Source organism: Leishmania panamensis (assembly GCF_000755165.1).
Source record: "Leishmania panamensis strain MHOM/PA/94/PSC-1 chromosome 31 sequence".
Lineage (NCBI taxonomy): Eukaryota > Euglenozoa > Kinetoplastea > Trypanosomatida > Trypanosomatidae > Leishmania > Leishmania panamensis.
Window position 1 is genome coordinate 1,168,202 of NC_025878.1, and position 12,255 is coordinate 1,180,456.

The 12,255-nt window shown below is 58.2% G+C and overlaps 2 protein-coding genes and 1 pseudogene across 2 annotated transcripts; all 3 read right to left on the reverse strand.

Annotated features, from left to right (window-relative positions):
- Positions 1–198: 198 nt before the first annotated feature.
- LPMP_312520 lies at positions 199–480 on the reverse strand (annotated as a pseudogene).
- A 4,406-nt stretch (positions 481–4,886) lies between these two features.
- Positions 4,887–8,828, reverse strand: LPMP_312530 (hypothetical protein; the record flags this gene model as incomplete). Its single annotated transcript, XM_010703336.1, has 1 exon — positions 4,887–8,828. One exon carries the CDS (start codon positions 8,826–8,828, stop codon positions 4,887–4,889), a length of 3,942 nt encoding a protein of 1,313 aa, XP_010701638.1.
- Positions 8,829–9,421: 593 nt separating this feature from the next.
- On the reverse strand, positions 9,422–12,163 carry LPMP_312540 (hypothetical protein; the record flags this gene model as incomplete). The annotated part of the gene is made up of 1 exon (XM_010703337.1): positions 9,422–12,163. The coding sequence occupies one exon, from the start codon at positions 12,161–12,163 to the stop codon at positions 9,422–9,424; it is 2,742 nt and encodes a 913-aa protein (XP_010701639.1).
- Between the last annotated feature and the right edge of the window lie 92 nt (positions 12,164–12,255).

The following is a 12,255-nucleotide window of genomic DNA, read 5'->3' on the forward strand; positions in this document are numbered from 1 at the left end:
ACGATCAAGTTCAACCGCCTGTACAGGCTTAGGAAGACAAGAGTGCGACTCTGAGCCAGATCAATGACATCGAAAATGCCGCCCTGTGATGCAACAATCTTCTTCAGCGACAGTGCAGTTCCCAGAGGCAGCAGGCTGTAGATCTGCGAACAGCAAATGGGCACAATCGCCTCCAGCACCACTAAGCTCTCAATCTTGTCAAGCGAGGAGAGGGTCATATGGGAGAGATCCAGGAACCGCAGGGACAACCAACAGAGTACCTGAGCTCGCTGCACATCCTGCCTCCGTCACCGCTGCACCAAACGTCCCCACCGGCCCCTGGCTTACCTTACCGCAGCAACGCAAGAGACGTATGTGCTGAAAGGCCCTGTGCACACATGCCACTTCGGCGCCCTTCGATTGAGCGGTATTCTCTTGGTATTCTTCCGTCTGCTGTGTATTAGCCGGATGCCAAAGCTCCCATGACAGTATCCACCTCCGTCACCCCCACCGAGTAGCCCTCGATGAGCGGCTCTACCAGCGCGCACCGGTGGAGGAGCCGCAGCTGATCCACCAGCAGCACGAATTCGGCCGTGGCGCGTTGCTGTTGTGCATCTGCCAGATCCACAGGCGCCGACACGCATGTCACCGCATCACCGCCATTTCGCTCGATCCTGGGCACACTTCTTACAGATCTCTGGGAGCTGTGCCGCAATCTCATTAGTGCTGAGCCATCTGCACGAGTCTACCACGTCTTTGCGGGAGGCAACATCAGCTGTGGAGCAACTACTTCAACAGAGGAGCACACACGAGCTCTGATCGTTGGTAGCAGATGGCATGCTAACAGAAATGAAAACTCCAATGGTGCCACTCTCCACTTGCCTGTCAGTGACGACCAAGTTCATTTTCTCGCACTCGTCATGGTGGAGCAAGTGGTAGCTTGTTTCGAGTGCTGGGCCTGCCTGCGTGCCTGTGTTGTTTTTCGGCCGTACTACTAGGCAGCCTTGCAGATGACTGCGGTAATTTCCTCCAGAGATGGCCCACGCACTGCACAGCAGTAGCGCACATGATTGACACCCACGACAGATGATGCGAGACCGCGGAATGAGTAGCTACGCTAAGTAAACGGCAGTGACTCATTTGGGTTTGAGGCTGCAACAATGTGGCAAAGCTCTGTGGCAGACGTTGTGCTGCAGCTTGTCATCGTGCAAGGATGCTGCCGCTTCAGGGAGGAAGAACAATGCAACTTGCTCACAGGTGAGTGGCGCCCGCGTGCCTGCCGCCGCCACTGCGAGTGGGAGTGGCGACCATTTGATGCGGTAAGAGAGTATCTTATTGGAGAGTAGGCGGGGCTAAGCACGTCGCGGACGTCACCTCTGCTTCCCCTCGGTAGCCTCCCTCGTCACCGCCAGGACACCCCTCTGACACCTTTTCAGTCACGCTCGGCGCGCTCTCACGCCGCCGACTTCCGATGCGCGAGCTTCTCGTCACTTTTCTCGCCCAGGTGTCCGATGCCACCGTATTACCGCCGCGCAAACAGGCTGCTGTCTTTGCCCTACACGTCGACGTACTGCTTGCCTCTATGATCGAGAGTCAGAATCTCGTCCTCCTTGCTCCCGAACAGCTACACGCGCAGCAAGATGAAGGGGTTCAGGAAGTCATCGCTCCTAAAGACACGTATGCTCGAAGGGAAAAGAATGGTTTAGGAGCAGGAGGAGGAGATTGAACGAACACCACTGATGAATCAGCCTACGTGTACTGCCCTCAAATGAGAAGACGAGGCAGGGCGGCACTTGCACGGAGTATGCTTGTGGAGTTGGAGAAGTTCCCCACTAAAATCATGCGGGCCCGGGGTAGGGAGGCGCGAGGCGCTGTTAGGGTTTTAAGCGAGAGGGATGGCGCGAGGAAAGAAAAAAGGCAATGTGGAGAGCAGAGGCAGAGATGCACAGGCGTTTGGAGCACCGCGTCGCAGGAAGTGGCCAGCATGCAGTGCACGCAGGCACTTGCAGCAGAGAGCGCGGAAAGCGCACCAACGGAAAAGCTGTGTGTGTGTGTGTGTGTCTAACATTGTATTTCATGCCCATGTGTATTGACATAAGCGCAAGAGGAGACAAGAACAGTGAAAGCACAACCTCTGCGTAACTCCGAGTCGCCGCACCTTCGCACTGCCTCAGCATGGCACCTTGATGGAGCATGCGGCGCCACATGACCCCGCTGCAGGTTGCTGTCCTCCGCCTGCAGGAACAAGTGCACGATGCCACCAGGTCTACCGAACTTATCTCTGCCTCTTTTTGTTTTCTTCACCGGACACAACACCGCGGTAAAACAAATTTAAGAGAGACATCACAGAGCGATACACACAGAGAGGGGGGAGGACAAGGGGGGAAAAAAACGTGTGTCTTCTGCTGATGGCGTGTCGTCAAGCGACTCGCTCTGCGGGCATACTCGTAGAGTTCGCCTATCTACCCCCTCGATTCACTTTTTCGTTGGCAGAACTACGACCTCGAGCCCCCCCCAGTCAGGATGTCCGCCCCCGCTCTGGTCGGAATGCCGCGATTTGACACAATTGTGGCAGTGAGGAGTCATGAGTCTGAAAACGAGCAACCACTCTTTTCAGGCTTCCTTGTTGTGGCTTCATGGAAAAATGGGCCCAAGCGGGATGATGCGGGGTAGGGCGTTCGTATCGCGTCGTCTGGTGCGTCTGCAACTATAGAGGCCCACAGGAAGAGTCCGCAGCCATCGCTGAAGCGCTGTTGTGCCATGCACTTGACAATGGTCAGAGGCAGTTGTGGTGCGATCTTCAAGAAGGGCGTGCGTGCCTACCGTGTGACGATGAAGGACGGGGGCTGAGTCGAAGATGTGCAGTTGCACCGTACCGGGCGCTCTACCTCCGGTTAGAATACCGGTTAGCCCATGATGCCGTGTGTGCAAGGGGTGTGTGGTAGTCTTTCTCCGCAGGTGCTGGCCTGGTGTACAGCCACACGGGTCGGGTCTGCCGTGAGGGTGGCTAGTCGTGCTCAATTGCAATGAAGTGGCGTTGGCGTGTAGTGTTGGCAAAGACCAATCCAACTCATGACTTGTCCTCTTCCCGTGTGACACGCAGCCTCCTGGGAGCATTTACCATTGGCCTGCTCCTGTAGTGTCTCCTTCTCCGAGCCACCCGACGGGGAGCCCTGCCTTCATTTTCTCTCGAGGGTTGTCGCTGCTGGTGCTGCTCCTCTCGCAGGCGTTTTCTTTGGTGCTCCTCAGCGCTGCCTCCGCGGAAGAAGCCTCAGCAGCTGCCTCGAGCTCGGCCACGCAACCCCTGTTGCAGCAGCGCTCTGGTGTAATCGCTGTCGAAGCCATGGCGTGGATGGGTTTTGCCGCATGTTTGCCTTCAGATCCTTTGTACTGGCGATTCACCTTGTCAGTCAGGGCAGATGTCAGAGCGTCCAGCTGCCTCGCTATCGCGCCCACGCCCGCCATGCCCGCTTGGTTCCCTTGGGCGTCGTGGACGGGAAGATGTACCCACCACTAAGCAATGCGTCGACCTTCAGCTTCTTGTGAAGCCCTGCCACAGCACTCTCCGCGCCGCCAACCAGGCCGCCACTTGCTGCCCTCACCTCAGCCTGTAAGAGGGGACACGTTGAGCTCACGTCGCTTTGTAGGGGAAAAGAGGGTACTGCAGTTCGGCAACTCGCTCACCACGGAAATCCACTGTGTCACCAGCCTCAGAAGCTGGTCACAGGCCAATTATGCGTTCTGATGATGTCATCAGTGCTGAAGTGGAGGATCCTGTGCATCAGTGCGTAGTTTGCCTCGTTCAGGTCATTTGAGAAGAGCACGCACTAGCCCAGCCTCACCGCCACGGGAGTCAAATAGCCTTGCCGGGCGAGACTCACGGAGCTCTCCTCTCCTCTCCTTTAGCTCTTCGTGACCTGCGGGCCTTTGAAACGTTGCTGTTCCCTTCCTCCCAAAGTGCCTCGGCCCTGATCTGCTCCTGCACCTGCGGATGGAGTTTCAACTGGTGCCTGCGCATACGTCTCTCCGCCATGAGGCGCGTCCTGTTTCTCACATTTGCTTCAGGTTGCCTTGGTTCTGAGAGGACCCAAAGAATCGCTTTCTTTTCGGCCTTCAGTTCCTCTGCGGGTAGACCACCCTCTATCTCTCAAGAACTGCAAGGCAACGCTTGCATTGGTGTGTTACCGCCTCTGGTGTTCGACATGCCTGAGCTGTGGCAGTCTTTGCCGAGCAATGACTGGTAGAGAGATGGGCAGGGCTCTTTCTGCCGAGCCGGCGTGTCGTGTGGAATGAGGAAAGAAAGGAGACGCTGCACCAAGCGATAGGGGCGCTTTGTACCTTCGCTGTTGTGCCGGCAAAGGAGAGGGCAGACGTGGGAGGCCATGCAGGCTGCAAGGAGGATTTGCCCAATCCTGAGGCTGCATTTCGCGTCCGTCCTGGGCCCTGAAAACGCCGTCATTTTTTATTGCCAGTCGCCACTTGCCTGTATAGGCAAAAGACCAGCAAGGCGCAACGAATGCCTGATGTCTCCTCATCACCCGCGGAGTTTCGGAACCCCATGGAAGGAGCGGGGGGGGGGCCAGCACTCACTGCAGCACGTATTTTACCATGAGGTGCACAACAGTCCTCTCGCCTGCACACGCCTTCCTCCCGAAGATGTCTGCGATGCAGAATTTCGATGTGAACATGAGCGAAGAGCAACATACGTGGTAGCGACAGAGGGAGGCCACACACAGGAGAGATTCGCGTCTCACACGCGCAGGCACGAGCACCAGAGAGGAGATGACGACAAGGCCGTGACACAAGCTGGCAGGCGATCCCTGAGAAGAGCACACGCCCACGAAAACTCCGGAGTCGGCACACCATCACACGTCCCTTCGGAGCCACGCGTAGGTAAACTGCTGCACTCAGAGTTGATGACTCTCACCAAGGCTGAGGCACGCCTCCACTGCCACCGGGTTGCTCGAAAGCTGAGTGAGGACCTCGTGGGGAAAAGCACGATACCACACCTCTAGCGCGTCCTCCCACCCTAGCAGGGAGAAGTAGAGTTGGCAGTGGCGCCCCTGCACTGCACAAGAAAGGCCTGGCGAGTCGAGGCGTCGCTGCCCATTTGGGGCCCGTGACGATGACGACGTGACCCTCGATAGTACACCCTCCTGCCGCTGATTTTCCTGATTCTTCCGCGCTGCTGCCGCCGTCTGCGCTTCTAGTAGGTAGCACGTGGTCGCTAAGGCCACCTGGCGCGGGATAGTGTGGCCGTAAGAGCTGGCGCGCGACTGTGCAGCAGCGCACAAGTGATAGAGTAGCGAGAGGGTGCCAGGACGCACTGTCTCTAGGCCACACAGCTCACATTGCAGCCGCACCAGCGTCGCACCGGCTCTGCTAACTGTAGCGCTGTTGTCAATGTCGGTGGGAGCGGCTTCCTCAGCAGCTGTCAAAGAGGCCTTGTCGTACTCGGCGACACGGCAGCAGAGTTTCAGAAGGTTGTGCAGCAGCACCGGCTCCACGGTACACTGTTCCCTCGCGTCTTGGATAGTACCCAAAACAAGTCGAACGAGGTGAAGCGCCACCGCGCAGCGTTCTGTGCATGCACCACCCCTGTCGAAGGAGTCACGTTGTGCACCTACCTCTTCAGCACTCACGCCAGTGAAGCGCAGACTGGACTGTGGAAGCGGGGGCAAGAGGCGGTTTAGTTGGTTTGGCAAAAGCATGTGCGTCGGCGGCAGGCACCGGTAGCGCACAATGGCGCGCTCCAGCAGTTGGTGCAGCTGCTGGACTCGCTGTGCAGAGCTCTGAGGAGCCTCGTCGCGGTGTCTCGCAGCCGTCGCATCGGTGACTACGCCCATTTGCATCCCGTGGCCCACTTCATCATGCGAAGCGCCGATCCACGACACAGGGGCGTCCAGAAGAGAGACAACAGCCTCGAAGGTGGCACCGTAGTACGCCTCCCTCGCCACCGCATCGGTTGCTGCGTTACCAGACTCCTCCACAAGCGACTCCCCCTCTTTACACGTCAATGCATCAGTGCAGGGCGCAGAAAAGTGCATTGCAAGCGATGCCAGGTAGCGCCGCACCCATACCCATCGCTGTACGTAGCACAGACTTGCCTCGGCAGAAGAGGAAGTGGACGATACGGGCAAATCTGACGGCGACGTCAGAGACTTGATGACGCACAGTACCTCGCAATGCACGGCCACGGGATACGCCAGGAGCCACGACCTGAGAGGGGCCGCCAAGCTTGCAATGGGGACGGTGGGTGCTGGGGGTGGAGGTACGCAGAGAAACAGAGAAGCCGGAAAATTTGTGGGGCCTTCGTACCTTGCCGCATCAGTGGTGGTCATTTTCGGGTGCATGTGTCGCTGCATCAACAGCCATACCACGGTGAGGGCACGCCCGCTCGGGTGGTGGAAGAAGGCGGCGCTGCTCGCCCACCAGGGAGACGAAGAAGTGCTGACCGCTCCACAGGACGTCCCATAGACACCATCATCACCGTGACCCTCTGCCTGTACTCTTCTCACACGAGTGCTCTCCTGCAGCAAGTGGAACAGCGTTGACCCTTCGACTCTCAGCCTCTCATTCTCCCTTTCTAGCAGCACGCTCCGCAGGGTTGGGTACTGTGCCACCCTCAGCAGCGCCGCAGAGAGTGAGACACCAGTTCCCGCACCGAGAGCCTCCTCCGCCATCTCTTTCTCTAGTGACTTGAGTGCCAGCTTCTCCGCTACTAGGAGTTTCCCCTGAGTTCGGAGGAGTTCCACAGCGGCAGCCAGCGCTAGCGAACATGGTGTAGGCGGCGAGGACGTCCTGGTCCGCTGATCCGCTGACGAAGGTGAGGCGGTGCGGGGGCCTGTGGCATCCATTGTCGCAGTAGCTCTTTCACCTGGATGCGTCTCCAACACGCCGTAATGCTGCAGGAGTCGCAGCGCCACGTGCCAGGGGAACCGTGGGTGACGCAGCAGGAACGAGAGCGCCGCTGGCGTCGGTGTACGGCGTGGTTGAGGAGAGGAGCTGTGTCCTTCGTTCGCGTTTTCAGGAGAGCGAGAGGCTTCTGTACTCGTGTCGCCACAAGGCAGCGCACCGTAGTTGAAGGCAAGGATCTCAAGACAGTAGCGCCAGAAGTACGCGCGAGTCCCACGCGCCGCGAGAGAGAGAGCGCGGGGCCCTTCCTCATTCAGCGCCAGTGTCTTCGAGAAAACACACTCCACCTCTCTGTCGTTCAGCATCAGCCGCGTCGAGGACACCTCAGCTGCAGTAGGAGAGCGATGGGCGACTTCACTCTCTTGTAGAGCGTCGGTGCGCCGCCTCCTTGTGGCACCCCGGTGCCGATTCAGCGCGGCCACGACCACAGCCACCGAGTCGATGGTGGCCTCGTGAAGGAAGCTGAGCCGTGCCTCTCCAATCTCTCTCCGAGAAAGGCCAAGCGGTTTCCTGATAGTGGATTCCGCAGATGCATGTAGCGCTGGTAAGTCCCTGTCTCGAGGATCTGGGTGTAACGTCCGGAGAGACGTGGTGCACATGGCTTCATTGAAGAGCGCCAGTGCCTCTTCCCACCTGTGCTTCGACACAAGGCCCCGAATGAGCTTGAAGATGTCCAGCAGAGATCTGCGCCGGGCGAGGTCCAGCACCACCAAACGGTCCTTCTCCGACGGGAGTGCTTGCACAGCAGAGAGAAAGTGGCCGCTCAGTCGCACTAAAGGGGGAGAAAAAGAGGGTGTGACTCTAGTCACATCAGTGGAGAGCGTAGGTGTGGCGCCGAGGTCCGGTTGAAGCTGCTGCACCATTGTGGCGAGCGTGCTCGTTGGGGCGCCAGGCGAGTTTTGTGCTGCCGCCATCGCCATCGACAGCGTGGTCCCCCACTCTTGTGAGAAGCACTTCTCCCTATGCGGAGGCAGCCGCTGCTGCTGCCGCTGTTGCTTACATTGGTGCCGTTGCGCGTGCAGCAGCTTCACGCAGAGTTCATACACCTGCAGCACCGCCGCCCACTGACCGGATCGGCCCAGCTGCTGCACCAGGTATGATGTTGTTATGGGGCCTGGCAAGTCGCGCTGATAGAGGGTGTGATAGTAAAAGTGGAGCCCTCTTTCCCACTCGCCAGCCCGCAAACACGTTGTGAGAGTCATGTGGCGCAGTGCCTTCAGGAAGGCGGAGTGAGCCGCGGTATCTGACGTGCGCCTCGGCGGTGACGGAGGCTCGACCGTTTTGGTGGGTAAAGGGCGATCGCTGGTAGATGGCGCGTGAGCCTCTCTGGCGCAGAGTTGGTAGAGGCGCAGTGCATCCTGCCACGCCCGTTGCGACGGTGGAGAGAGGCTGATGTGGTACAGCAGCTGGGCTGCAGCAGGAGGACTGAGAGAGGTCGGGAACACCTGCGGCCGCGCGGGTGGCTGTTTTTCCCGCCACTTGTGGAGGAGCCGCAGCGTTAGCGCCCAGCCGGAGGGCGGAAACACGCCATACCGCAAAAGATGCTCAGTTGCCTGCACCACTGAATCCGATTCAGGTGTAGGTGTGCGTGTTGGCAGTCTTGCCCCCTGGTGCACCCTCGATGGAGAGGTGTCCGGTGTCTTGTCCACTAGGCGGGCAAGCTCCACAAGTTGCAGCGCCGCGCTCCATTCGTGCGACACACGAGGCGGGTCCCTGCAAAATTGGCGGTACACATTTGCCCTGGCGGCCGTACCCTGCGCCCCGCGTGACGGCGCCCGGTAGATGGATGGCCAGAGGTTCCGTGGAAACCACTGGATGAGGTACCACTGCAGCTGGGCTGAGGCGGGGTCTCTCGATTGCCGACCCTGCCGTGCATCAGCCAGTACACACACAAGCGACGCACGGGATGGGCGGGTCGAAGACGGCGCCGGCATGCATCCTGATGACAGAACCGCCACGATAATGTTGCAGGGTGGAAAGAAGTTGCGAGCAAGGCGGTGTCGTGATCAACACCGCAGGATGGAGGAAAAAAAGAACGGGCAAAGCAGACAGTCTTGCGTAGCGACGGTCACGAAGAGGTCTGGGAAGTGTCAAGGCTGACACGCAGGCCACTCAAAGATACATCGTGGGTGCAGATGCAAGCGAGAGTTTTGGAGCAGAGAGAGAGGGGGGGTTCGGACGTCCTACCAACAGCGCACCGACCACCAATGCATGTCTCTCACTTTTCTTTTGCAAAGGCAAAAATGGCCATACGAAAAACAACGCGACAAACTCTACGCGCCTCAGAACCAATTTTCGAGTATGGTTGCGCGCGCGGCCTTCCAGCGAGAGGCACGATGCGCAGAAGCCTCACCTTCGTCGTGTTCTTATCGGGCTTACTTGTTTGTTTCAGAGCGGAAAGGAGAAACACTCCAGTGTACATCCGCCAGTTGCGAGTTCTCTCCTCGGCTGAGAGTGCAAGACAGACGCATATACACATGCACACGTATTACTCACCACGATGAAATGCAAAACTGGCAACAACCAATCACTGTAGAATGCCATCCTCCGGAGTCCACCCACACGGTAGGTGTTGCGGGTGCATTCCCTCCACGAAACTAGACCGCCAGCGGAAGATGAATTGGCCTACCGCGTGATCACCCGTCTTGGCACACAGTGATGAATCGGAGTACTTCTCTAAGAGAAGACGCACCACTAGGAATGCGTGGCTATCCACGTATGGCATCCCCCATACCTCACTATCGGCCGCGATGTCGGCGGATGGCGAGTTACGCTGCGTAAGGCCGCTATCCAATTTCCTCACCTCGCCCCTGTCCACTGGCTGAAGTGGCCTCTCTTCCGCACGAGTCAAAGTGGGGAGCATCGTCAGCAGCTCCGAATGCGTGTCGAGCCAGTACCGCGTCAGCACACTGCGGCTCGAGTTACCCTGCTGCATTCCAGCGCTGTCCCTGTACATGTACCCAGCGGCGCCAGGCACCTCGGCAACGCCGGTTAAGATGAAACGTACGCCTTGCGCCGATGCGGCGCCATCACTTTCGGCGTGAAACACGGCGTCTTGAAGTTGCCGACCGTCCTGACAGTCGACCTCGTCTCTTCGGCGAGCAACGAATGGGTAGACAGAGGCGTGCTTGCGCAGGTAGTCAGCCATCATAGTGCGCCGCTCCGCCGGGAGAAGGGCAGCGCCCGCTGCACGAGCGGTGCCGACCTTCTGACTGTGATGCCTGTTTCTCCTCCTGAGTCTCGTTAACATCTCCGAAGGTCTACAAGCACCGTCAGGTGAGGCCACCACGTTCCCCACATCGATGTCACCGTCGCCACTGTCGCTTGCTTCTGCGTGCCTTCGCAAGGACTCATAGTAGAGGTGAAGGGCTTTGGCAAAACTGAACACCTTGTCCAGTATTTCGCGATGCTCCATTAAAACAAGGAAGTCTTGCATTCCTCGAAGCCGGAGGCGCGGGTGTAGATCGCAGTCTCTCTCAGGCACATCCACGTGCCCCGGCGTGGATAGCGCTCGTCTCTTTGCCTCCTCGTAAGTAGTAGAGCGTACGTCTATAGCCTGCGCCATCTGCCGTATTACATCAGCGTACTCGTCACGCTGCTTGGCGCGCAGATGGGTGAGCGGGATGCCGAAGTCATCGGCGACGTTCTGGCGCAGGCGATCGTACAGCAATCGAGACTTGGCAAAGCAGGGAGGGCACAGCAAAAGAAGATCGTAGCTGTTGTGGCTCATGTACACTCTCGGGAAAAAGCGGCGGTACATCAGTGGCACGACGGCAAACCGCACGAGCGACCCGCCGTTGCCGCACACCACGCAGATGTTGTCCTTTTGCTGCTTGAAGTAGTCCATATTACGACGGATGTGCACATCATTGTAGCGGGCCAAGTCCGGCGCAAAGCTGAGCTGAATGGCGGACACCTTCAAATGCTCTGCATCGGAAAACGCTCCCTTCTCTTCCTCCGCCACTATCGCGCCAGCAGGCGTACGCCACTGCACCACTCTGGCAAGCCCCTTCTTCTTTACATACCAATTCGCTTTATTCTTGTCCACTGTGAAGACCAGCTGCATGTCGGGATCGAAGACGTTGATGTTGTCATAGTACGGCCGCTCACGGCCTCTGCACCACCGCGCACCACCCTCCTCTTTCATGTCTGCTGCAGTGGAGCAAGGCGCTTTCGACACTGACGCGTTCACGTCAGTTTCAGGTGCGTCGCACAGGATTCCCGCCGCCCCGTTTGCAGCGCCTTTCAGTGCAGCGGAGGTGATTTTAAACGTGCTAATCGGCGCTGTGGTGCAGCAAGCCAGCACTTCACGGCAGTCGAGCTCTTTCACCATACTCCATGGAAAATGAGTTGTGTTGTTGCTCGAATGCGTTGCAGAAGCCTCACTGTCGACGATGAAGCCACCACCTTTCAAAATGGCGACACAGACATCGTACGACGCCTCAGCGTCCTCTGCTGCATACTCGATCTGCAGCGGTGTGAGGGCGCCGTGGCAGCCACCCCAGTTGCTCATCACGACAGCCATGTCCTTGCCCAGCCTTCGCCCTGTGAGGGCACAGCACATGTTGCTGAGGCTGCGCAAAGAGTCTGTTCGTACTAGGGTCACCTTCTGGTCCGTGTGCTTGCGGCTATGATCAGGGACCGTGTCTGGCAAACAGGCATCTGCCAGCTCAACCAGATCCACCGCTGACCGAAGTTGAACCGGCGGGTAGTCGCGATGGAGCTTCACCTCATCACCATGAATGCCGACGCCGGTCTTGAAGATGCGTTGGTCGTGGATGAGGTGCAACATATTTGTGTATACTTCGTGGAGAAGGGTCACCGAATTTTGGCTCTGCCCCTGACGATAGCATGGCCAGCTAGCCGACGTCGGAGCAAACGGGTCTCGGAGAACATCGGCGAAGCCGCCTGTGGCCAAGGCGTGCAAGTGGATCCACTTAACCACGATGGTGCAAGAGTACGTGCTTAGCTGAATCGTCGCGACAGGCCCCAGCAGTCGACGCGCCTTCGGCTTTCCAGACGCACCGCGTGCCTTGGGGGGCCTGATGTTGTCGCTGTCAACATCAGGTGCTTGGAGTGTTGTCGTCCACTCCATGTCGAACCCGACGAAGCCGCAGAATGCAGCTTCGGCGGAGAGGACTTTCCATAGAGAGCGGTACTGTTGGGCATCGATCACTCGCCAAATCGGATCGATGACGAGGCGTCGTCGCATCCCTGGCACCATTGCACCATGGAGGTCGCCTAAAAAAGGTCTCTGCATGGCAGTCATCTGAATATAAAGGACAACAGACAAAAGGAGCAAGATCAGAACGGTGAGATAGCAAGTAGGGAGGGAACGAGAAGCAAGAGTCGTGAGGTGGG